Below are 26,866 nucleotides of genomic sequence, written 5' to 3'. Positions count from 1 at the left end.
TTGTGACTCATGACTGTTACCACTTTCCATAAAGATTCAGCATTCATGTTGAGAACATGACTCCCATCACGCACAATCAGCATCTTGAGTTTAAATCGTGGCAGGGCAAAAGTAATGTTACATATTAAAATTAAATGTTCTCAACAGCAAGCACGCCTTTTGCCGTCGTACAAATGTCAGCTTAGCCACAAAGAGTGAACAGGTTTTTACAAACTTGGATGGAGTGCCCCCACAAGCATGCCTTAATTGGTTCCCTACTCTGCAGATGCTGCCCCCAACAATGGCAGCCCAAGGGGGCTTGACGGGCGTGGCTGCACTGCCCACTCCAGCCATGATGCCACAGGCAGCCATGGTACCAACCGTGCAGCAAGCATTGCCCGTCAACAGTGCAAGCTTGGCCACCCAGCCGACGACAGCCGTTAGCACAGCGGGGGCCCAACCGCAGGCGGCAAACACGGCTGCTGCCACTGCCACCAGCAGTGCCAGTGAGCATCAGCAGCCAGTGGGCGCCCTGCAGGTGAGGGATGCCTGTGTTCCCCCTTGGCACGGGGTGGGGTAACAGACACACATTGGAGAGGCGTTTTGATCTGTGACGTCTCCTGTAAGCAGGTTCCTATGTTTTCATTAAGTACTGAGCTGCGCTCTTTTTAATGTCGTCACTCAGTGAATAGGAGTTCGAACAAGCTGAGTGGTGCGGACCAGGTACACACGGCCGATCACCACGGCTGGTGCAGGGCGCCGATGCTCCGGGATCAGGATGTCAAATGACTATCCAGCACCTCAACCAAGTGTTACGTGGTGGCCAGCTGAAGATTGAGGCGCGAAGAACGATGGACAAGAGGTGATACAGTGGCTGCTGGCCTGCAGGGGATGCTGATGGAGTCTCGGCAGAAGAAACACAAACAAATGCACATTACGGATTACTTTTAATTTTGACAACCCTTCCCAGTAAATAAACATGTTTTGGAGCATAAATAGCCTCCTTTATTCCAGCACTAAAGCCTGCTGCTCAAGCGAACGCATTCCAATACTTGTTTCTCGCACATAACTGGCCGATCAATTTATTTCATTTGCCAATAGAACCGCATGAATTTAATTCTCAGAATCGCCCGCCAGGGCCGCCACAAACATGTAAGAGCGCCTAGCTCACGTTAATGGGTCTAGATGCGACTGCTTCGGATTCTGCCCGCGTGCGGGGTGCAATGACTGTTCATTTTAGCGCCCATTCGATAATTGTAACGATTTTCTGTTCCCCTTGGAGTTTGAATTTACCAGCTTTTACTGTACTCCCAAAATAAGGTGAGTAAAAGAAAGGCGGTTGGTTGGGGTGCGTATGGATTTAAGTGCTCCAAGAACTCAAAGGTTTCACGGAATCCATTTTGAGAATCATTGTCTCAGTGGTTAATACACAGTTATGCTTATTGCAGGAGTCTGCCGACCAAGTTTCACAAGGTGCCAATGCTGAGACTGGCACTCCAGGTAGCAGCGGTGGCGAGAAGGAGCCGCAGATGCCAGACGCTCTGATGGACAACAGCAGCAGTGGTGGTGGCAGTGCTGGTGGAGGCCAGGAAATAGACTCCCAACAGATGCAGCAGGGTCAAACATCAAGCATGGGCCGCATGGTGATGGCTAACAACGGCATGGGCATGCCGCAACCACAACAGGCACCCATGCAGAACACAGATGGCCCACCGCCACTCCCGCACATGATGCCCTCTGACCAGATGCCGCCGAGGGACATGATTCCAGGTTGGTGGGCTTTTCTTTGACAGTGATAGCTATTAAGGGGGGACACGGGTCTTTCGGGCCAAAAATTCGCGAAAAAGTCAAATTTTCGAAACCGGTATTTTCGAAATCGGCGGCTATCTATCTACCTATCTGCCAAGTTTTTCACCTCTAAGATCAGTATTTTAGTCATAATATAAATTTACATAATCTACGTCGCCCGAATTTGCGCTGAAATCGGCTCCGAAACAGCTGTGTTCCGCGCCGCATAGCTCTCGTTTCATGCGCGGCACCGCAGCCATCTTGGTCTCGTTTGAAAGAGCCGTCTTTCGTCTTCAATTTCCCGCCACTGCTGCTTCCTTTCGTCCATTGGTTGCCTAGCAAATAACAAAAAAGAAAAGGTGCCTTTCGCGAGCCTATTGGCTGCCTGGGCGCACGTGACAGCAGGTCGCCTTCCGATTGGTGGAGCTGGCTGGCATCGTCTGCTCTGCGCGGCCAAGCCGCGGGGAGACGCGCCGCTTTCTTTGTATCGAGCCGAGGCGAGAACGCACTGCGATGCCTGGATCAGCACGCAAGTTTCATTCGCGGCAGAAGTTCGGCAAGAAGAGGAAGAAGTCCTTGATTAATAACCTCAAGAGACCCCCTGCTCCAGCTGTCTGTGCTGAGAATGACGGAAGTTATGCGCCGAACGATCGAGTCGACGACAGTACCGAGGTCGAAGTAGGCCTAACGCGTTCCTCGGCCCGAGAGACAGCTACTGCCAGCGGCCGCATACGCCACGATACTGTGATGCTGCGGCCCTCAGATGTGCAGCGAGACGTCATCAGAACCAAGAAAAAACTCGGAGAACTCGCGTCAACTCCAGCAACGAAGCGGAAGTCTGACTGTTTTCGCGATGACAGCAGCGCGGCGGACCGTCCGCTTGGTGAGGCGTGCTTCACGATCGTTAGCCTGGCGTCGCTAAACGATCTGCTAAGGCTCGCTAAGTGCAGTACGTGCGGCGGTGATATTAGCGTCGAAAAAGGTGAGCGGGAATATGGGCTCGCCGTTAAACTTGTTCTCAAGTGCGTGAACTGCGGGGACACTTCCTCTTCTTGGAGCTCACCGCGGGCCTGTGCCGATAGGAAGGTGAACCCCTTCGTAGTGAATGTGCTTGCTGCCCGTGCAATGCAGAGCACTGGAAACCAGCAAACGGCCCTGAACGATATTTTTTCAACAATGAATATTTCTCATCGCGGCCTTCATACGAAAACATGGCAAGATTACATAAAAAAAAAGTTGACGCCCGCTGCAACTCGAGCAGCCCAAGAAATGACCGCTGACTGTGCGCGATCGGTTCGGGAGCTTTACAGTGAATTGCGGTTCGGAAACCCCGGCAACATCGCTGTTTCTTATGACGGCACATGGATGACACGGGGCCACACATCTCACATAGGTGTGGGCACAGTCATAGAACTGTTCACCGGACTTGTGCTCGACTATGTTGTGCTCTGCAATTTTTGTGCCGGCTGCGAACGAGGCCCGAAACCTGATGAGCCATCCTACCAAGCCTGGAGGGCTGACCACCTCTGCCAAAAAAACACAGAAAAAAAAGCGGGGGAAATGGAGGTCGAAGCAGCCCTTATACTTTTCGAGAGGTCTCTCAAAAAGAATGGCCTTCGCTACACCACTATGCTGTCAGATGGCGACAGCCGTGCTTTCCTTGCACTGCAAGAAGCAGATGTATATGGCTACGTCAAAGTGGAAAAGGAGGACTGCATAAATCACGTCAAGAAGCGCATGGGGACAGCCCTGCGTAATTTGATTGCCAAGCAGAAAGGGACAGAAAACCTTGGAGGCAAGGGTAAACTAACCGGAAGCATGATCACCAAGTTGAGCTCCTATTATGCTTGGGCACTCAAGTCTCATAAAGGGGACGTGGACTCAATGCACAAAGCTGTGATGGCGACATACCGTCATATTACCTCTAATGATGAGACGTCAGATCACAGTTTGTGCCCATCAGGGCCAAACTCCTGGTGCCAGCACAATGCGGCGGCATCGCGAGGGGAGCCTGCACCAAAGCACCGCCACAACCTTCCACCTCATGTGTGCAAGGCATTGCTTCCCATTTACGAGCGGTTATCAGAAAGGAAGCTCCTTGAGCGCTGCCACAGGGGCAAGACGCAGAATAGCAACGAGAGTCTGCACTCTCTGATATGGGCCCTGGCACCCAAGGAGCGCCACGCATCTTTGTACACTGTACAAGCTGCCGTGGCCGAGGCAGTAATGCGCTTCAATGCAGGCAGCGAGAGAACATCTAAAATAATTTTGAGAGAACTTGGTCTCAATACTAGTGCAAAAGCCAGTAAAAGGATGACGGAAAAAGATGAGCGTCGGGAACACAAGTCTGCCCGGAAACATGCTGCGGCTGAAAATGTCCAAGGTGCTTTCAAGAAGCGGCACTTGGACAATGGAAAGCAAAGGGACTACATCCCTGGGGGCTTCTAGCCATTCTGTGTTGTAAATATGTGTGTTGCACTTGTAAATATTGGTTAAATTGTTCTCTGTTTGTTTTTTGCACTTTTCTCAAAACATAATTTGTTGACTACTAGCAGTTTTGCGGCCTCGATATCTTTGCACCCGAAGCATGTAGAGCCGAAATTCTTTTTGCAATAGGAAGCTGAATGTATGCTCTGTGAAGTGTTGAGAGCAGATTTTTTGTTTTTGGGTTCAAAATTTAATTATTTTGATTAGTTTACTTCCACCTGACGCACACACTTTGTATACTGAAATTCATAATGCTGTAAAATGAGTAATAATTAACATATCAAAAAACTGCTCCCAACACTTCATTCTTTACTCTTCTAGCTATGTAACTATTCCTTAAAATTCAGTTTTTACCAACTCATTGTTTTACCATTTAGGCCTCAAACATTGGAAGTTGATTATTAATTATCTTGAAAACTAACTGGCCTACAAGAAAACCAATGGCATATTTGAGATCAGCATTAAAAAATTTGTCAGGCTGTACATTTTTATTAAAATTGGCCAAAAAACAACACAAACAGCCTCAGAACCAGTGTCCCCCCTTAATAGGATACACTCCCACTGAGGTCAGTGTGCAGAGGAGAGTATGAGAAGAGGATGGCTTTAGGGAAGGGGGAAATGGGGGCGACACAGCAAAGAATGAAGCGCCACAGTAAGCCCTATAAGAAGGTCGTGGGCTGATTTTTATGAACCACGATTTCCATGTCCCATTTGAACCATTTATTTCTTGGACTTGTTTTTTGGTCGAAAAAAATGGGGTTCAGCATGGTTTTCCTGTGTGAAATTTCTCGCTTGTGGGGTCGACCTCCCCCTGTGCCCCCCCCCCCCCCCCCCGCCCTTTAAATCTGCTCCTGTATAAGAAGCACAGATGTAAGAGACAGTCAGGATTAAGACATTTTTCTCTCACCTGGTTGGCCACGCGATGTCTCCCATTAAGCGATGTCTCCTCTTGAGATGTTGGATGTAGAAGGCATTTGGTAATAAAGGACAAGTTATTTCGCACACAGGAGATATAACTTGTGGGATTACTTCTGACTTCGCGGATGAGGCACCATGACTTGCAAATCGGGGTTGCAGCTGTGTGCCAGGGTGAAGGCAAGGCGGATCACTCACCTGATATTTATTACGACTGAAACAACGTATAATGGGCTGCCTAGGTTCAAAACATTGACGAAGGCCCATTAGTGGCGAGTGCTGCATGAAGAAGGGATATGGGCGTGAGTGTGCGGGTGTCTGCCGGCGCCGACAATGGCAGGAACATGTGGAAGGAACGCACAGCGGGCCTGCTCGCACTATGGCAGCAGTCTAGAAGCTCAAAACCTGAAAAGGGAAGCTCAAAACCATCAGTCAGCAGTTTGCGTGTGCCTGCTGGTTGTGCCACTAACCAGTGAGCTGCCTCCACCAGCGTGCAGCAATGCGCAAACCTCACCGCCACTCTGTAGTTGGTACGATTTTGGTGCGGCACTGTTAGCCGGTGTATGCCGCCTACGTGAATTTACAGCGTATACCTTGGAGAACTTAAGTGCGACATGAGGTCAGTCCATTTCCCAAGACAACAATGGGCTTGTGCCTCTAATCCGCCCCTCCTTCTCATATAGTGGCAGCCATGGCCACTTATCAATGTGATCACATGCTCAAAGCAGGCGCGCTCTTCGTCAGTCGTATTTTTGCACGCTGCATTACCACCCCACAGGGCTCCCTGTATTTTAAATAAGGGCCAGATTTGCATAACAGAGTTTGCTCTACAGAAGGCGTAAATATTAACAATTCACAGTCAGTAAACTAAAATATTTAGGTACTTTGCTCATCTCAGAACTCTATTTCTCTCGAAAATATTTCTCTTGTTTATACAACTTCAAGTTACTGAGAGCTAAGTGCAAAAAAAGCTTGTCAGCAGGTGCAGCTGCAGTGCAGTAGAAAGCATATGGCATCATGACATTATGTCAAGCATAAAGTAAACAGCTGCTTTTGCAGCTAATAATAAGCTTGTGTGTCAAGCTATAGATTTTTTTTCTCAAACTCTTGGTCCCTGGGTGACAACATAAACGTAATGAGAGATCAGTAAGTAATGAAAACACGAAACCCTGCTTATAAGAGACCTTTCATATCTCTCAAAAACTCCTCTCCAGTACTTGTGTGTTATAAGGGGTTCAACTGTATAGGGCCTATAGGCACAGCGTGATGCTAGCACATGTTAAAGAACACCAGGGGGTTGAAATTCTTTTGTTACCATGGGAAAAATGGGTGTTTTTTATAGGTCTGAGGCAATTTTTTCCTGCAAAATATGTGAGGTGTAAAAAAGTGACATCTTGATGAAAATTATGGCAAGAAAATGCGCTTTCTGGAGACACTTTCACTTGACCTGAATATGTATTGCGAAAAAAAATTGGCAAACAGACAAAAAAGTTCAAAAAATAACTTTTATTTACAAGACAATATTTCTTGGAGAAGAGATATTAAAAATTCTGGAACTTACCTAATGTTTCCAATTTGTGTATAAACTAGCCACCAAAAGTTTGAAGTTTGAAAAACTTTTCGACGCCACATTTTTCTTTCTGACACCACTTGAAAAAATGGCTGCTTTCAAAGTGCCCTTGATATAATTTTCCACTCTGAGCAAAAGATTTTCAGAGTGAAATGTAATGTACCAAAATATAGCTTGATAAATGCGCTTTCCGGCATTATTAGTTTAGGCTAAAAATGTTTTTAAAATATGAAAAAATCAGATGCATGAAAAGTATATTGGCCATAACATTTGTGATGATTTACTTACATGAAAATTATAAAATGTAATGCAGTAAAATCTTGTTACAACATAAAAGTAAAAAAAGTGTTAAATGGTTTGATATAGCCGAAATTCATATCATAAAATTTCTCCAGAAATTCATGCTGGAATTTAATCAGTGAAAGAGCAAATGGGAGAGACCTTTTCCGTAGTTATAGCCTAATTTCGAAGCCGCTCGCGGCTGTTGCAGAGGCTGCAGAAAAAAAATGAATGGCAAACGTCAGCTAGGTTGGCTTCCCAGCACTGCAGCACCCGATGGTGACAGGTCAAACATTAGCTAGGGTGGCTTCCTCTCGTTACAGCAGTTTTGCATAAAAAATCGGATGGCAGGATAAAGGGTATCGCGGTTGTCACCAACTAGCTCCGTGACAGCCGACGTGAGCAAAGGATGGCTGCTGGAAAGGTACAACCGGCCATGTCGCTGGTTCTGAGGCACTATCTACGGGTGCGAGAGGCACAAATGGGTGCTGACTGCCAGGCTACCAGCTGTTCTCGCTGCTATATCCTCTGTGGCACTGTTGGCAAAAGCGAGATAAAGAGTAAACCATGACACTAATACTTGCCGCACCACAACTGGTCGCCAGTGTAATGAGGCGAAGCGTGCTGCCTGCCATCCAAGCGGCACAGTTCCACACTTGGTAGCTCGATGTACAGTTCAACCTCGTTATAGCGAAGCTGAAGGGGCCCGGAGAATACTTCGTTATAGCCTTAGTTTCATTGTAGCCCATGTTTACCGAGCTTCCAAGGGAAATCGTCATTCCTTCGTTATAGCCATTATTTTGTTATAAACGATTTCGTTATAGAAAGGTTATTCTGTATCCGTTTTATGGGAAACTACGTTCGATGTATAAAGTAAGAAATGCACCTGTTTGTTGACAATATTGAGGGACAGTTTGATATAGCCAATAGTTCGTGATGTCCGTGTTTGTTATAGCAGGGTTTGACTGTAAATTGCTTGAAAATGCTGTACAATGTAAGACACCATTTCAGAATACGTTTTGGACAATTTAGTGCCAGTCGGAAGGCATCCACAGCTTTCACGAACAACTTTGAGCTAGTATTAAATACGAAGCTTAAATCCGACTTTAGTTCCCTGATTTCTGTGGTGCTCCAAGTCGATTCGTTTTTGGAGAGATATAAGTAAATCTTGCCCGTATGATGCTAAGACACTACAGAAACCAGACATCGTTCATGACATTAGTATGATGCATAAAACTGGCTCCATGAGCAAACAGAACAGACAAGAAATGGAAAACAAAGCTTATAGGTGGACAGATGCCCTCGTTTTGTGCTGAGGTTTCACAGCTTCTTCGTCAGAATCAAATCGTAACGATGCATCGTCAGAATTACTGCTGCTTGAGCACCAGAAAATCTGCTGCAGATGCAGCAGAATTGCGCGAAGCAAGATTTTGCCGAGCGTGCACTGTCTCTGCGGCTGACACCATCCTGCGCGCGCACTATGCCAGAACCTCTACTTCAGAGGCGTTTCAAAAATTGCCGCCTTGCAGGAAAAATGAAAACTATGCAGGAAATGAGAACAGGGTGTCTAAACAACAAACCAGATGGCGCAACCAATCTTTGGTGACTCTGGTAGCACTGAAATCATGCTTCGAGTCCATTGGATCAGCAGTGATCGATACAAAGTGGCGTGGTAACGAAAGAGTTAATTTCCGGCCCTCTGCTACGGTGTCCCTTGTAACCCACACATTGTTAGGGATGTTAAACCATGCCTACCTCATGCCATTTTATTTTTTTGAATTTATGCATTTTACCATTGTAGCTACCGCTCTCTTGCATTATACTTTCAGGCCATGAAGAGGATGTAATTAATTCACCAATGTGTATGTGCAGGAGGTATGAGCCAGGGTTACGGGGGGGGCCCCATGCATCACTACCCGGGGCCCATGGGGGGTGGGCCACCTTACATGGGCAATGGACCGCCACCACACATCCCGCCCTTTGGGCCCCAGCCGCCGCCCCACTTTGGCATGCCGCCCGGCTACAACCACCCACCGCCGCCAAGCTTCATGCACCATGGCGGACCACCTCCAGGGCAGTACGGTGGAATGCCACCCCGGCCCATGCACGGCGGGTGTCCTGGACCGGAGCTGAGTTGAGTTTGATTTTCTTCCTTTGCTTCTTGGGTGCTTGTGCCCTTGAGCTAGAGTAAAGGATGAGTGCTGATGGTTATTAATTTTTACGGTGCAAGGCCTACTTTAGCCAAAGGATGCCATGGCACAAGGTAGTTTTCATTGCACAAGGTGGGGTCAAACACCCATTTTCCAAGCATTTCACCCTAAAGAACCTGAGCACCAAGCAGGGGAAAGCTTGTATACCATTCTACCACCGGTCGGTACCCGGCGGCACTGGGGATCGAACCCCGCACCTCCCGCATGCTAGGCATGAAGGATGAGTGCGTCAGTGAAATGATGCACTGATAATGAGTTAAATATGAATATCCTTTGCAAGCTGCCTTATGAGTTTGAAGCAGTTATCGTCTACTTTATTTGTTTATTTTTATTTTTTTTATTTATTAGCCTTTCTCAGGCTTTTGCGTGTGTACAGACACAAAGAACAGGCATGACGTCCAAAAACATGAATGGAAGACACAGTACTCACAAATCATTGTGTCGAACGAGAGACACAAAGGCAAAAAAAACTTTTAACAACTTTGTTGAGAAACACTGTTGAGAAAAGCTTGACATGACACCATTCATGAATTGGTGGGATAAGTATCGCATGTGTTGCCAGGCCTGTGTTTGTGTATAATTAGCAAGCAAAAAAGTGGAAAATCAACGCTTACATGATAGTAGAAACATTGTCCTTGTGTGCTTCAACTCTTGTGCAAGTATGCTCCGTAAATCGCTGACACGAGGAAAAAGACTTGAAAACTTGAAGATGTCACAGCTGTGACGTTATGATTTATTCTTTTGAAATGGGGTCCGGGGAGGCATAATGCATAGAAGCACTGGTTATTGTTCAATGGTGTCTAGTTTGAAGCCACGTTCACCTAATTTTTAATTTTTTCCCTTGATGGCCATTTACTTTTAGCAGTGTTGTATCATAGGGCCATTTTCTTACCCTATCCCAACATGCTCATTGAACTGGACTTATAGGGATCGTCAAACCCCATTTTTGCGGGTCTGTTTTTTTTGTGCCACCGTAGTTTGCCTTCAGAGGCGAAATATGATTTGTTTCAACAATGTGCTTGCAACCAGTTATGATGTTGCATCTTCGTTCCTCATTAAAAATAGTGAAAGGATCTTGAGCAAAAAGCTTCAAGCCAATTACACGAGAAGGGTTAATCGTTGGGCTAGTGGTTAGTGTAGGTTCAATTAAGGTGATGTTTTTAGCATAACAACGTGTAACGCATAAGTTTCACAGGGGTTTCTGAGCCTTTTCCACAGCTTGGCAGACATGATCTAGTAGCTAAAAAAGTGGAGACACCAAATAATTTTAAATGTGTTTTTGCTCGAGAATGACACGTAACAACATTAGTAAACTTGTATCACCATATGGAATTCATTAGCGCTCAATAAATGATACATTTTTTCCTCTGTAGTTTCAGTTTCAGTTGCCAGACAGTGGTTGTGATGTCATAAGTGAGCATGAGATCACGTGAGGCACACAAAACTGCACAATAACCGGTCCATTGCCTTTTTATTCCATTCAAACTCTTATCCAAAACTGCTCCAGAAGCTGGAATTGGACCGAGTGAACTAAGAGCTGTTATGTTGCAGTTTTTGTATGCCTCAGGTCATCTGGTGCTCACTTGTGACGTCGCAACTGTCTTTCGACTTCTGAAACCGGAACCAAGGCGGCATGGAAGAATAAATTGAAATGTATGCTAGGTACTCTACGCAGGCGAATTTCACATGGTGATTCATGCTTACTGATGTCTCAAGCATAATTGGGAAGCAAAAATGCTATAGTATATGGTGTCTCTGCCCTTTAAAAGCGAAGCAGGTTTGAAATAGTTTGAAACAGAGGGAATGCCTCTGAAGGTAACACATTTAAAGGTATAAAGAATCTTGGAATGAGCACAGAATCATCGCACTAGAAACAACAGAATGGAGTACACGCCAGGAGGAGACTCGGTACACAGATTGCAGGACCAAAGAATCACTGGTGTTGAGAGAATGGGACTGAAGATGGTGTTATTTGTAGCATATCTCTCTTCTGTCATTTGTGACATGCTTCTTCGCAATTTTTTTGGATGAGATACTGCAGGCTGCTCACCATTATTAGTTGATTTTTTTGGAACAGCTCATATTCTGGTACAGCAGGCTTGCAGAAAGTGTAAATGTACTCCATCAGCTGCTTAGTTGCACCGTGGGTTTGTGTGAATGGACTCAGAGCTAGCATACGAGTGGCACCGACGACTTGTCGTGAGGCCTAACTTATGCGAGCTACACCCCTAGCTCTACCACTGAAACTGAGCTGCTGTTGCGTTTGGCAATAGCGAATCAGGCTTCTGGAATGCCAATGCTGATTTTGTATTTTATTCTGAGACTCCAGTTGCATTTCTCTTGCAGATGGGGTTGGTTAGGCTTGTGCAAGTACAGTATATCACAGACTATCAGCAACTGCCAGTGCTGGCACTTCGGTACATGTCATTTGCCTTGGCTAAATAGGGTACATATCGAACTGGCGCTGGGTATGGCATGTCGTGTGGCGTTGCTCGTGACATACTTTGACAAGGGCTTCAAGAATAATGTCAGCTTATAAATCACATCAGCCGCGATTACATTGTCAAGGTTCTGTGCTGCTTGCATATGCTCTGTGGAACCAAGTGGTCTCTGAGAAGCTGACCTCCACTTTTAAAAACCTTTTCAGGTTATGACCACATGAACAACGACAGACCGTACTACGACGACTATGACATGAGTAAGTGTTCTTTAAGGCTCTCCTTCAGTGAAAACAAAGCTAGGAGAAGCAGATAAGAGAAGACAGTGTGGCCAACATGGGATTGTGTCGTCATTTTCATGCAGATGTCAGATGTAGATACTTTGTGGCTGTATTTCTTTTGTGTTTGTGAGTGCGCTCTTCCACTGTTGTTGTGATCAGCCGCTGGGCTATACACCCCACCAGAGGGCGCAGGGTGGCTCTCAAGCTGCAGCAACGCAGCTTTTTGCCTTGCATCCTCTCTCCTGTGTTGCTGATGTAACCTTGAGAGAGTTCATAAAACATTCATTCATTCACTCACTCTCTCACTCCACTCACTCACTCCACTCACTCACTCAAAATTTGCAGTGTCCTGTGTCAGCTAGTTGGCTTCGTGAAGGAGTACAGCGATACGAGATATAATGATATATTGCTTATAATAATCAAATTTTTAGGCTTATAAATTCTTCCATTGCCCCCTTGTAAAAATAATGATACAGTCATCAGTGAAATAATAGATACAATGGCAGAATTCCAGTTGCCCAGAGTGTACTTACTGCAAAAATTTGCCTGGAATTTTTACAAAATATAAAAATACTTTGAAATGAATGAAGTGAAAAACTCGTCGTAAATGCCGCAAATGGTCAAACGGACCATCATGGCGAAATCGTGTTGTGTGCGGCCTTAGAAACCAGGTGCTGTCATTGTCGCAGTCGCTGGAGTGCTCAGAATGAATTAATGAATCCTTGTGCAAATGTACTCTCTGCTGTCTCTGCCCGTTTGTGCATTTGTGAACTGGGCACGCAACACAATCCTTGGCGGCATGCCAAAATGCTGTGCACTGAATACATTGCGGCGGGCTTATCTTTTGATGGGAGTTCTGGCAGGGGTGGTGTGCTTAGCGAACTTGGCAAAGTGCCAATGTGCTCTGCGCCTTCTACAAGAGCATTGGTGGCGCTGGCTACATGTATGGGGACTACGAGGGTAATGTGGATGTGTTTGCTGGTTGAGATATAACGATAATCAGTTATAATGATAGGATTTTTTTATTTTCTCAACATCATTGTAAGTGGATTGCACCGTAGACACATAAATTTTTTGGATGCATATTTTTTTCTTTGGAATGATGTGCTGGACGGTGGTACGCATGAGTCATGGGGTGAAATTCACCTTTGGCAACTGAATAATTTATAATATAATTTCGTGTCATTTCGGTTTTGGATTTAGAAGCCGAAGGGCAGTTGTGGCATTCAAGACATGTTCGGGTCACGAGGCATGCGAAAACTATGATGTAATTGCTGTTTGTTCATTTCTTCTCATTCTCTTGAGCAGGCTTGCGTAAGAGTTGATGTGAATTAAAATTAAGAAAGCAGCAACCATACTGGAGTTCTTGTTTGCCTCATGTGACCTGAATGCATTTTTTAATGCCACAGCCATCGTTTGGCTGTTGAAATCGAAACCGAAACAGCACAAGGGAAAAAATTCAACAAAGAATTATTTGCCACTTGTTGTTTAACCAATGTGACTGTCTATGTTTCCTAGTACAGTAGAACCCCTCTATAGTAAAGTAACTCTGATCAGCAAAAATCTTTTCTATATCAGGGCCTTTACTATGTCAGTTGTTGGTGATGGCATGGCTCTGACTATGCTCTTTGGCCGGTTACTAAGCACTGTGTGTTGGTTTATAAAACAAACACTCAGAAATACCTTACATTCTACTCTTATCGTTCCTCTACGTGATAACTATTTATTATCAATTATCGCATATTGTCATGTTTTCAACATCATTTACGTCTTGTGGAAGTACCGCATTTACATGAATACAACGTGGCTACAAAAATGAAGAGCGTTTGATTCCACATGAAAACCAAAGCTTTCCATGATCGCGATGTCATCTTCTGTGGCTTCAGGGTCATTTAAGAGGCAGTAGTTAAGAAATGTGCACGACAAGGTCAAGCACGGTAAAACCGCCTATGCAGTTCTGCCGCGCTTCCACTTCGTGCCGCTGCTTCCCCGTGCTTCGCTTTGCGGTGCGGTGCTTTGCTGTGCTACAGTCTTCTTTCCTCTTCTACCCCTCACTGCACTTTTAGTGGCTTTCCTTTCTCAGTGACCCGCGCCGCCTTCTTTATACATTCATAGCCAGCTTTACTGTTTCTGTGCGGGCCGCGCGCTTTGCCTCACGGCCTCAAGGTCTTAAAGTTGGCTTCTCATATCGCTTGTTGTGGTGAAGCCGCCTCAAAGAGCGCATTTGGTATCTACTTTCCTCACGATCAAAGATTTTGCGCGTGCCGCGATGTCATCATTCCGCAGGAAGTACATCGTCACAGCCAGACGCTCTTTACTGTAGCAATTTCTTCAAAAAAAAATTGCGATTCACTGATGACATTGCCTTGCTGAGTCACTCAGGAAATGAGTTGCAAAGCATGATCAATGAGTTAGACAGACAGAGCAGGACGGTGGGTCTAAAAATTCACATGACAGAAAACCAAGGTAATGTTTGACAGTCTAGCAAGGGAACAGCAGTTCACAATTGGAAGCGAGGTGCTGGAAGTGGTGAAGGAATACTTACGGCAGGTAGTGACAGCTGATCTGGATCATGAGAGGGAAACAACTAGAATGATAAGAATGGGGTGGGCTGCATATGATCACGGGCGTGATATGTGGAGGCTAACGAAAAGAGTTCAACACTAGTTAAAGACAGTGCAGCGAGCTGTGGAAAGAAAAATGATAGGTGTGACGTTAAAAGACTGGAAGCGGGCAGAGTGGGTGAGGGCAGAAACGCGGGTTAATGTCATCCTAGTCGAAATCAAGAGGAAGAAATGGGCTTGGGCAGGGCATGTAATGCGAAGGCAAGGGTAGCAGGAGGCGGCAGAAAGTTAGGTGGATGGATCAGATTAAGAAGTTTGCGGGCATACGGTGGGCGCAGCTTGCAAAGGACAGGGTGAATTGAAGAGACATGGGAAAGGCCCTTGCCATGCAGTGGGCGTAGTCAAGCAAGCTAATAATAATGAGGATGATGATGATGGTATCCAAAAAAAAATGTACAGTCGTCTAGGAAGCGAAACGGGACATTAGCTTGACTTTATTATATCCAAGTTTTTACTATAATCGAGTTTACTGTAGTGGGGTTCTACTGCACTGTAGTTGCACATAAAATATGCGACAACGAATATAACACGGGGAGGAGATTGCGCCCGTAAGAAAAAGAAAAAAAATTGTTACAATTATAATACAGCATGGAGACAAAGGGACCCTGTCCTGCTTTGCCACAAAAGGTATAGCAGCCCTCAGTTTGAGTGTTTGGTATGGTGGCTGTTGGGGTACGGGGGTGCCATAAAGGAGGAACATGTCTTGGCTGGTTTTTGGTTTGCAGTGCCTTATTGATATAAAAACTTTCCTTTTTTTAGTTGATAAAAAGTATTTAGGGTTGTTTCTGCCTGTGTTAGTATGCCAGACAGTCAATTAACACAAGTTTTTTTTTCTATTCTAGTTTCTCAAAAGTACTGCTTGTTGTCTGGCGCCATTTTTATTAGTATGAGCGGCACTCTGCTTCCCCATTTAAAGCTGCTTAGCCTGAAGTGTCTCTCAAAGTGCCTAACCACACTCCCCGTAAATGTATTTATGACAGAGGCTGCTCCTCTGCACCCCACATATCGCAAAGTCCAAGCTATGTTGTGTGTCAGCATGGTGGTAGCATTACTCATTGGCAAAAGTCATTTTAGTGCTTTTTGCATGGGTGAGACCTCTTTCTTTTGGGGGGGCTGGCTTCTGCCGGAGGAGTTTTATAGTGGCTTATAACATGAAGTTGCTGCGGTTGGCATCACAGCAGTTGCAAGAGCCGATCAACAAGCTTTACGCCTTCATCTTTACTGGCTTCTTGGGTGTCCACATTGCTGCAGGGTTGCGTAAAAAACAACTGCTTGCTTGTCTGGTATTTAGGGCTGTGGTTAGGGGCAAAATAAATTTGCTTATTTGGTGGCGATCAGAGGTACACTGCTATCTTGTCTTTAACAAATTCACATGCAGAGTGGAAGAAATGTAGCAAAAGAGAGAAGGACAAAAACAATGGAATCCACACTATTGGCATAGAGGTTTCCTTGCTTGTTGTTCTAGCATTCTCCCCCCAGTGGTCGTGGGTTTGGTGTCTTAGTCAGTTCTGTGTTCTTGTCTCTCTTTCTTGACAGACGCAAGATCCCGGCAGGACTATGGCAACTTTTACATCGACTCAGAGAGTATGCCGCCTCGAGGTGATGGTGGCCATCTTAACGCTGGTACTGAGATGGACGCAGTCTTGCATGCTTGCGCATCTGTGTGTGTGTTTTTGTGTTGTGTGTGAGAGGGTTATGTTGTATGTTGGCATGTGTACGTGTGCGACTCTGAAATTCAGGAGAGCACGTTGTTGGGCGAGTCGGTCGTACATACTTGAAGAAGGGAATTGCGCTAAAAAAGACACGGACGAGAAAAGACAAGGACGGGCGCAAACTCGCGACTGATTTTATTCAGAAAGAACACAAATATATACATACCTAGATTCTTATTCAATCATTGCCTAAGCGCACATGCCAGGAACGTTTTTTCTCTCTTATACAAATTGATACTAGAATCGCTTACGCATTCATCACCTGACTTATCAATGAAAAAAGCCTCTGCGAGTTCACATGCTACCTGGTTTCGACTGCGCCTTAAGATTTTTGTTCTAGCCAGCAAAGGCTGGCATGCTTTATCAGGCGTAGCCAAAGGGCATGCGCCGCAATGTAAGGGCAAATTTGACCCTTTTCCGCTAACCATAGAAAGCTTATGTTCCCTTAGTCGTTCATTCATACAACGGCCCGTCTGCCCGATGTAAACTTTTCCACGTGTCAGGGGAATTTCATACACAGCCCCGACAGAACACCTGACAAACTGGGTGGCGTGACGTTTCGTGCAGTCTCGCACGCAATCCTCGCTGGAGACAATCCGGGGGCACAAAGAGGCCAACTTGCGCGGGGCAGAAAATACCACCGGCACACCGTAGCGATTGGCTACATTCTTTAGGTTGTGGGACACCCTATGAATATAGGGGACAACCGCCGGTCTGGTCTTCGGTTGACCGCCACCTTCTTGAGGTGTTCTAAGTTTCAAGCTTTGCAGAAGCTTCTCTGCCACAGCAACCACAACGGAAATGGGAAAACCAGCTTTCTGTAACCTGCCAATCTGATTGTTGAGGCTGTCCTTTACCAGGTGAACACATGATTTCTGCAGGGCTTCTTTCAGGCACAGCATAACAGTGGCCTTGCAGGTCTTGTGTCGACGAAAATGGTGTAGTAGATTTTCAGAATACTAGTGGCCTAACTGTGGACAATTTCATGAAGCTACTAGAATTTTATCTTGAGTCCACTTTTGTAACTTTTGACAACCATTTTCATGTTCAACGTCAGGGCATTTACATCGGGTCTTGTGTGGCACCGGTACTGGCTAACATTTTCTTGGCCAGCATTGATCGTGATCTGGTGTGTTATTTGGACGTCTAGATAGATCTGAGAGTTTTTAGATACGTGGACGATTATTTGGTGATTTTTAAGAAGCAACCCGGTTTGACGCACACGGTTACTGTGCAAGAGACCTTATCTGTCTTTAAACGACACGGGAGGGGTCTAACCTTCACCCACGAATTACCTGAACAAGATAGATTGCAGTTTTTAGATATTAACATCACTTTAACACCAGATCACACGTGTTGGATATATTCACCACCAGCCCGGAAAGACCTGTTGCCATTTGAGTCTGCGCATTCTAAGACGGTTAAACGCGCCATTGTTATGCTGTGCCTGAAAGAAGCCCTGCAGAAATCATGTGTTCACCTGGTAAAGGACAGCCTCAACAATCAGATTGGCAGGTTACAGAAAGCTGGTTTTCCCGTTTCCGTTGTGGTTGCTGTGGCACAGAAGCTTCTGCAAAGCTTGAAACTTAGAACACCTCAAGAAGGTGGCGGTCAGCCGAAGACCAGACCGGCGGTTGTCCCCTATATTCATAGGGTGTCCCACAACCTAAAGAATGTAGCCAATCGCTACGATGTGCCGGTGGTATTTTCTGCCCCGCGCAAGTTGGCCTCTTTGTGCCCCCGGATTGTCTCCGGCAAGGAATGCGTGCGAGACTGCACGAAACGTCACGCCACCCAGTTTGTCAGGTGTTCTGTCGGGGCTGTGTATGAAATTCCCCTGACATGTGGAAAAGTTTACATCAACCAGACGGGCCGTTGTATAAATGAACGACTTAGGGAACATAAGCTTTCTATGGTTAACGGAAAAGGGTCAAATTTGCCCTTACATTGCGGCGCATGCCCTTTGGCTACGCCTGATAAAGCATGCCAGCCTTTGCTGGCTAGAACAAAAATCTTAAGGCGCAGTCGTAACCAGGTAGCACGTGAACTCGCAGAGGCTTTTTTTCATTGATAAGTCAGGTGATGAATGCGTAAGCGATTCTAGTATCAATTTGTATAAGAGAGAGAAAACGTTCCTGGCATGTGCACTTAGGCAATGATTGAATAAGAATCTAGGTACATATATTTGTGTTCTTTCTGAATAAAATCAGTCGCGAGTTTGCGCCCGTCCTTGTCTTTTCTCGTCCGTGTCTTTTTTAGCGCAATTCCCTTCTTTAAGTATGTGACTCTGAAAACTGCAAGCAAACTGGTGAAGCGGCCTATACTCTGCGCTCTCTGTAGTTTTTTTTTTTTTTTCTCGAACATGAAATGCTTCGTACCCTATTGCACTAGTCCTTGCACAAGCCTTCTGATGAAAACTCAGGAGATTATTCTTCTAATTGTGTGATATTATTATTTGTATTTATAGCTTTGTTGCCAATGGCTTTTGTATGGCCATTCTTCAGATGCTCACGATTTGATAGGTTTGCAACAAAAAAGACTGATTCCTGAAATCAGAGATTCTGTACTGACCTGCTAGAAAATAATACCTTGCACATGCTGCCTTTATTAATGTCTGCACATTATTATGAAAGTGTGCTTAGACTCATAAATATTATGGACATTTTGAAAACATATACTGTGGGCATGTCCTGTAGATGCAGGCATAGTGCTGTAGGCATGGAAACAAGGTTCCCTTAAGAGGTTTATTTATTTTGACAGTTGTTATTCGAGTGAAGTGCCATGGGATGAACAGTTTTTTATGTGCAGGGGCAAAATGTCATGAAACTATCTCTTCCTCACATTTTCTTTTATTAGAGGCCATACCTGGTGGCACAGTAAGGAGGGTTGCCGCTACAGGCTTACAATTGCCAGTTTAGTTGTCTGCAGGAAGGGTTCACATGTGAAGGGTGATTTTAGTGAAGCTAAAGGATAAAAAATGTAGTATAGCTTTGCCACTGTTGCGGGCGATAACCTTATGTGTTGCCTTGAAATGAAGCATCTCCTGTGAAGTGTGCATGTCTAAGCATTTCATGCGTGCATGCACCATAAAATTTTACTTCTGGTTTTCTCTTTACGCTGTGTGTAGTGGTGCAGCATTTAATGTTGCAAGGTACGGTTTTGGTTGTGTCTTTCACCACCATTTTGTAAATGTTGCCAGGACCAGTCAGTCGGGCAGTCAGTCAGTATCAGAGTCAGTCAGTCGGTATGTAGAAAATAAGCACCCCAGCCAGGCAGTTAATCCCCGTGAACAGCAGCAGTTCTACAACTGACAGTGCATCCGAATTGGCGCCTGCAAAGTTGGTGCACTGCAAAGGTAATTCCCAGCTGTGGTGAGCTATGTTTCTTGTTCTTGACCAGTGTGAAATGAAAATACGAGTACAAACAATTGTGCAAGCTTCTATTTAAACAACTTCGTAGACAACAAAGTCTTTTGTTTCTGAAAATACCCATTGGCAAATTTTCCACTGTTCCTCAGTTACAAGGCCCCCCCACCAGTTATTCAAAGTTTGCTTGCAATTTTCTGCTGCTTGTATGTGAGTTCCATTGGTAATGTACTGCTTTATTTTATTTTGGGTTTCACTATATTGTTGTGTGTCAGAGAATTCTTTTGTCATTATGTTACCGTCAGCTAGAATCCTGCCAGCCTTTGGGGCAAAATGTTTGTGTTCAGGCATTGTCGTTTGGTGCAGAATTGAAGCCCACTTTGGCTACATAGTTAACTGCAACATATGGCACTCTAGTGCGTCGAGTCAAAAATGAGCAAGAATAGGGGAGTGGAGGCGAAAGAGGAGAGAAAGCAATGCAGCGGATATGTGCTTTTTGAAACAAAAAGTGGTCAAATTCATTACTGACTAGAATACACCGAGCCTTGTTTGCTTTGGCAGCATTGGTTTAGCCGGTCACTAGCCATCCTCTTGAACGATCACTTTCAGTATGCCTCGACTTTCTCTGAATGTACAAGGCCCTCATGTAGTGTCTTGCTGACATTCATGCACATTGCCACACTTTTGATAGGGCTTGGTTTGATGTCAAATGCAATGTACCTTACACATGTGCACATGTGAGCATACTTCATGTTGTGTGCAGCTTAGGAAAACGGCTTCAGCGAACTTCTATGGATGGTTGGAATTATTTGGCTGCAGATGTATGGCCAGGGCCAGTGCAGGTGTTTTTGTGGTTCACAAGAAAGCGTTAAGTATTTTAAAGACTGTCTTCTTTTTATTGATCCATGTCGCTACATTCAGCAACTTAAATACTTAAGGACAGTGTTCAATGCTTTGTCTAGACAAGACTCAATTAGTCTGGTGAATAGGCATAGCCCAAAAGCAATGCTATCTCTGAAAGTGATCGCCCTGGAACATGCCGTCACAGGTATTCAATAGACAGTCCATAGACTCTGTCAGTGATCAGTCTATGGGTTGTCTATAAAGTACAGACTGCCTATTGTCTTATAAGCTGTTGTATACTACATACGGTTGGCTCTCTCTGACAGAATTATGCAATCTATGGACTGCCCAAAGAAATTGTTGCAAGGACAGGCTCAGGCAGTCACTGGCTCTTGCTGCCCTCTAGCGCGCCGTAAGCCCTCCTCGACGAGTTGCTGGCCAGAGCCCCGCCCCGATTCTTCCTCAGTAAGGGGTGGAGTAGTAGATATGTAGGGAATGGCGAAGGCACTGAGGCTCGACGTGCAGGGCCCGGTCTGCCTGACGTACGCCAACCTCCTCCCGGCTTTGTACCCATGAACTCTCAAGGATTCCCGCCGGAGATCCCGCCCGAGGCCCTCGAGTGCCTGGTGCCCACCATGCCCTACTACGAGCTGCCCGCCGGGCTGATCGTGCCCCTCGTCAAGGTGCGTCTGTGTTTCTAGGGCAGGCCATGATTTGGGACCAAAAAGTGAACCAGAAATCGGTATTCTAAAAATGACATTTTTGGAATCTACATAGTACAACTGTTATTCTCCTACTCTGCCAATTTTTTCCTTCTGGAAATCAGTATTTTGACCATCATATTAAATTTAAATCATTGTGTCAGCCAAATTTGTGTAGGAGCAGACGATTTAGGGGCGTAAAAATTTTGGTCACCTGGCTATCCTAGTTTGTCAATATCTCGGTATCTAGGACAGATAGAGATGTCATTTTGCTTGCTAATTGAAGCTAAAGGTGCAGTGTTTGCAATAACAGAAGCGCAATGCTTCAATCTTGCTTCAAAAATTTGATTTTGCCAAGTTTATCAATGCATAGTATCGACACCTTGAATCTTATTATTCCAAGTGCTGTGAAATTACTAATAAGAGTAAAATGGAAAAATGGCTATGATTATTGCACTCTTTTCTCATCAGACGATGTAGCAATGCATGAAAATTTCTTTTTCATCAGGTCATTTTTTGCACGAAGATGCTAATCAATGGCTAATTGAAATTAATTATCTCAGGAAGTAAGTAATTTATGGAAAATGCAATTAAAGTTTGAAATCAGTGTTCCCCCTTAAAATACAGTTGGGATCATTTGATAGCCTCCTTTAGATTACTAGCTGCAATACTTCTTTCTCAAAGTTCCTGATGGGGACAGAACCGGAAAATACGAGAAGCCATTGTAAGAGGCTGGAGATAAAAACCATCGTGCTAGCTGTCCTCATTGCAGAACCTTTGCATATGGTGAGAGATTACTGTGTTAGGAGCGTCATGGAAAAGATGCAGTAGAATTTCGATGATACGAATTGCACAGGGTCGCTGAAAATATTTGTATGATCCGAAATTTCTTATCATCCAAAGCAAACAGAATCCTTATGCAGAAGCATAGGAAATACATCCCTGCAGATCTGTTTGCTGCTAATGGGATTTGTTTATTTCTCCACGCATTGCTCACTGGCGAATGTGGCTTCAATGCGGGCTTAGTGCTCGAGGGTGCAGTATTGGCTCATGCTTTTTGCATATCTGTAGTGGCTGGGGTGAATGTTCGGAACATCCAAAATTCTGCCTGTTGTACGCAGTGCACTCCAGCCAGGGAATTTTACAAATTTGTATCAACCGTGAACATATCATCGAGATGCTACTGCAGTTCATTTAATCAAGTTCAGCAGACAGCGCAGAAAAAAAAGCAGTAATTTCCCACAATATTTTATGCGTGCTTTTTTAGAAGCAGCAAGGATATTAGTGATTCCCAAGTGTCATGGGCCATGTATGTACATAAGGGATTGCGATCACTCTACCTCTGCACTGCAGTTGATAGCAGCACTGTTATGTTAACATATTTACTTGCATAATTTGCGCAATTTTTTTTTAAAATTACGTGAAACTCTTCTGGGCACATCCAGGAAAAAAACTACACAGTTCATGACACGCAGTATATACTGTATATTTTCCGCCTGTACGCAGATCCCCCATCTCGCACCCCTCCTGCAGCGCCCCGCACTGTGTAGTTCCCTGCAGGATAACGTAAAGGCACGTGCGCAGCTCAAAGCAATAAATGCAGAGCGATAAAATTGCAAAGCCAGCAGTGCAACGCCCTTGCATGTGGTGTAGCCGACTAGCGGTAGACTGAGCAGCGAACAGTTCATTAGCTTCGGATTCAGGTGTGTGCTCAACTGTTCGTCTGGGAAGCAGCCACTAGCGTGAGGGAGCTGAGTAAGCAACGCAAAGTTGGTCCCCTCACCACTCGCATCTTTCGCAGCCACACACAGCACATGACCACGCCATCTTCCCAAGCCTGCCCTGTGTGCACCCACCTGCATGCTGGTGGCGTGGTGCAGCAGAAAGCGCAAAACAAGCGAGTAAACGTTTTTTAGACCCAGGTAAACCATCGGGGGTGCGCAAATTATGCTATTAACCCTTTCGGCCCTGATTTTTTTATTTCGACGGCAGATTTTTTCTAGCACCTTTTTTTATCTTTGTATGAGTCAAATAACATCCCCAGAAATTTTTAACCTTGTAGTGGAAGTATTTACCGAGTTAGCGATATGGCGTCAAAATAGGACATCAGGGCTCAAGGGTTGTAAAACGAAATTGTTCGATGATTTATTTCCAGAGTTCCACGAAGCGTTAAGAAACCACACTTTCTTTAGCACCGAGTATGAAACACTCTGAAACAGTTCCTAGACTTTGAAAGGCACAGGTGGACCTTGCATTTTTCACACTGGATGCGAGATTTTCCAGGGCAGTTGTCCATTTTGCATCGCTGCTCCCTTGAATCTTCATGAATGGGCCAATGTCCAATTTGATCAAATTTTACATCTTGAACAGGCCTGTTTTCGGCGAATCTAGCCTGCTTTGCAGGTTGCAGAGGGTACGCTGAGGGCCGTCCTCTCTTTGGAGTCAGTTTGCTCTCAGCTGCCGAAAGTGCCTCAAGGACGTTCAAGGTGAAGTCTAATAAGTCAAGCTGTTTTGTTGACTGGATTAGGTGCCTGTCTGCTTCATTCCTGTATTCAAGCCAGGCGTTCACAACTGCCAGATTCATGAAGTGGAATATCATCCTGAGGGTCCACTTCCTTGACCGGATGGTCGTACGGTAAAGCGCCACAAGAAAATCTGCTTTGTCAACGCCATCCATGCTGCGGTTGAATGCACCGACTACAGCAGGTCGTCTGACGTCCACAAAACACTTCTCTGTTTTGCTCCATCGCCTAGTGGTGTCTTCATCCTTTACAGCCAGGAAGTTGGATGCCAAAGTCACCGATCTCTTATCCATCCACTTCGTCACGGCCACCTTTCCGTCCCCACTCACAAGGCAATCTGATGAGCCACGCCCCTTTTTCTTCAGATCCTTTTCGCTCATCAAGGGACACTTCTCACATCGGTTAGACCGTATTGTTCCCGCAGCAAATATTTTCTTCTTCCGCAATTCACGAAGCAGAGGCAAAGAAGTAAAATAATTGTCGAAAAACAACTTGTGTCCCACACCAGATGGAATGCGCTGAGCCAAAGTCATAACTACCGCACCTGTGATGCCAAAGTTGCACTTTAGGCGGTCGGGTAAGGTAGTTGTCGACCCTTGGTATGGCAGGAAGTCATAAATAAGGCCAGATTCGCCACAGATCATAAATACTTTCACGCCCCACGGGTGTGGCTTTCCTTTTTTGTACTGCTTAATGTCCAGGCGGCCCTTGAAGGGCACAATCTTTTCGTCAATACAAAGCCGCTCCTCTGGAACGAGCTCATTGCAGCGTTTCTGAAAGGCATCCAGCAGGGGCCTCACTTTCCAAAGGCGGTCTGTCTTGCGGGGATTATTAGCGTCGACAATGTGCAGGTTGTTTCGGAGCTTTTCGAAGCGGTTGCGTGACAGGCCGACTGATGTTACAAGACCAGATTTCATGCTAGGCTTCCAGTAAAGTCTCAACCTCGGATAGCGCAAGACACCCATTGTGAGGTGGAGTGCCACAAGACGCCTTATCTCTTCTTCATCAGTCTTGACTGAGCTTCCCTCCTGAAGCACCGAGTATTGGTTAGTTCTATCCACAAGTTCCAGAAATATACTTTTCGGAACATATCTTATGAAATAATGATACGGTGATGGCATTTCTCCGTCCAGTTCGGGCACATCATGAACGTCACCTTGAAAAGACGCATCTGGTTGCTGAAATGGTGTCCTTTTCCATCCAGTGGACATTCCGAGACCGCACTCGTCATCAGAAGACTCGCTCTCATCGTCTGTTGGCGCTGGATCGGTCGCATGAAGCTCGACAGCATCGGCATCGTCCTCGCATTCGCCCTCTACATCCGACAAATTTCCATTATCAAGCTCCTCAAACAGCGCATCTGTAGCGGCTTGGAGCCTTCTCGACTGACTTTGATGACAGGAGTAAAACAACGCCGTCGGGATGGACGAATCTGCGAGAATACAGAAACAGCAAACCTGAAACACTGCTGCCATCATAACTCAATGGGCGCCATTTGCAACCACTGAGCCCTGATGGCGTCAAAATCGCACATGGAGAAAAAAGGGCGCTACGAAAAAACCACTCACTCAATTAATCCAGCTCAAGCACTCGCTCATTTAGCTAACCTTTGCAATCTAAATACAAAAATCACGACGCGTGTATTTGAATAATTACTCGGTTACAATATTTCAATGTGTGAACTTACCTGCCCCGTCGCCTGCCATGTTTTTGCCGGAGATTCTTCTTCTTTGTGGCCGTCAGCGTGAAAACATGGCGCGACCTCTCATGTCGATGGCAGTAGGGATTGCTGAAGATGACCTCGGGAAAAAATGCGTGGTTTTGGTTTCACTTTCGAAGCGCAGAGTCGAATTTTCTCTTGTGGCGTCAATTGACGCCGCCAGGGCCGAAAGGGTTAAATACGGTATATGCAGCACGTGAAGCTTGCTCATAGCATTGGGCAAAAGCTGGATGCCCATTGCATAAAAGTATCAAAGGCACAAAATTATCCCTTTCAAGAGCAAGACTTTTTTTTTTTTATCTACACCCTTATTGTTAGTGGTTGTAAGGTCTTAGAATTCTCACTGGATCTAGCCATGCAGATTCTTGACGAAAGTCGAGAGTTGTGTTCCATGCTGTTTGGCAGTGAGTCCGTGCAGTTCAGTGCTGACCCTTCGCCCTCTTCTTTCATTTCTCCTTGCCAACGCAAATACAGCTGGAGGACAGCGACTACAGACCGCTCGACTCCAAGGACCTACGCCTGCCTCCGCCGGCCCCGCCCAGCGAAGCCCTGATGCAAGCAGTGGAGATGTTCTACAGTCCGCCTTCCCACGAGCGGCCGCGTAACAGGTAGGCACAGCACTGCCTACTCTTCCTGGCTGACCTCTGTTGAAATAAATAAGAGGCACGTTACTGACGCTCGCTCTGTGTCCAGCGAGGGATGGGAGCAGCTGGGCCTGTACGAGTTCTTCAAGGCCAAGAGCCAGCATGTGCGCAAGAAAGCCGATGACGACGAGGAGGGCGGAGATGGGGACAGCAGGGGTGGCGAGCGGGACGAGCAGTCGGACCGCAAGTCCAAGCCCAAGGACAGCGAGGAGCGATTGCCACTCAGGGACGACCCCAACCGTCGCAAGTACCGCGAAAGCAAGAGGTGGGCAAGGCACTGTTCGCCTCCTTTCTTCCTCTCAGTTTCTCTCTCTCTCTCTGGCTCTGAACAACTTCTTCAGTTCACAAAATTCAAACTTTCGATTAACTTCTAAATTTCTAAATTTTTGTTGCCCAGCTGTATATTATCAATGCATTTTAAAGCCACCTAATTTGTTTTTTGTTCAATTCAAACTTTTGGCTTCCTTCAATGCTCCAGGCACATGAAAGAGTAGCAGTCGGGGTCGAATACATCAGATTATTAGCACTGCCTTAGCTTAAAATTCGCTGGTCATACTTCACTACATCCATTGATTAATCCATTGATTATTAAAATATCGCTCTTCAGGGCCAAATCGCGTGGCACATTGTTGCCCGCGAAAGTTCTTAAGTGTGTGCAGCAGCAGGTGTAACGACGATTGGAGGGCCCCTGTCACTGTTTAGTTTCATTTTCTGAGTTTTGCTAGCAGCCTATGGCGCCAATGGCTTTCGGTAGCACGTCACTCAGCCAAGGCCAGCTATGCACCGTT

The 26,866-nt window shown here is 45.6% G+C and overlaps 2 protein-coding genes across 9 annotated transcripts in view; both read left to right on the top strand.

Annotated features, from left to right (window-relative positions):
- Positions 1-26,866, top strand: part of scaf6 (SR-related CTD associated factor 6) — a 59,053-nt gene that overhangs the window by 19,183 nt on the left and 13,004 nt on the right. For 5 of the 8 annotated variants that reach the window (XM_077643494.1, XM_077643495.1, XM_077643497.1 and 2 more), the window contains exons 11-18: positions 266-517; positions 1,428-1,749; positions 8,891-9,151; positions 11,876-11,926; positions 16,108-16,194; positions 21,077-21,174; positions 25,909-26,042; positions 26,128-26,343. In XM_077643494.1, the coding sequence (XP_077499620.1) occupies positions 266-517; positions 1,428-1,749; positions 8,891-9,151; positions 11,876-11,926; positions 16,108-16,194; positions 21,077-21,174; positions 25,909-26,042; positions 26,128-26,343 (1,421 nt within the window). Of the gene's footprint in view, positions 1-265; positions 518-1,427; positions 1,750-8,890; positions 9,152-11,875; positions 11,927-16,107; positions 16,195-21,016; positions 21,175-25,908; positions 26,043-26,127; positions 26,344-26,866 lie in introns of all 8 variants that reach the window. The other 3 variants (XM_077643492.1, XM_077643493.1, XM_077643496.1) reach the window with 1 other exon arrangement.
- LOC144110516 (uncharacterized) lies at positions 2,412-4,357 on the top strand. Its single transcript, XM_077643500.1, has one exon. The coding sequence runs from the start codon at positions 2,515-2,517 to the stop codon at positions 4,213-4,215; it is 1,701 nt and encodes a 566-aa protein (XP_077499626.1). The 5' UTR covers positions 2,412-2,514; the 3' UTR covers positions 4,216-4,357.

Source organism: Amblyomma americanum, chromosome 11 (assembly GCF_052857255.1).
Source record: "Amblyomma americanum isolate KBUSLIRL-KWMA chromosome 11, ASM5285725v1, whole genome shotgun sequence".
Classification (NCBI taxonomy): domain Eukaryota; kingdom Metazoa; phylum Arthropoda; class Arachnida; order Ixodida; family Ixodidae; genus Amblyomma; species Amblyomma americanum.
This window is presented reverse-complemented; position numbering and strand designations above follow the sequence as displayed.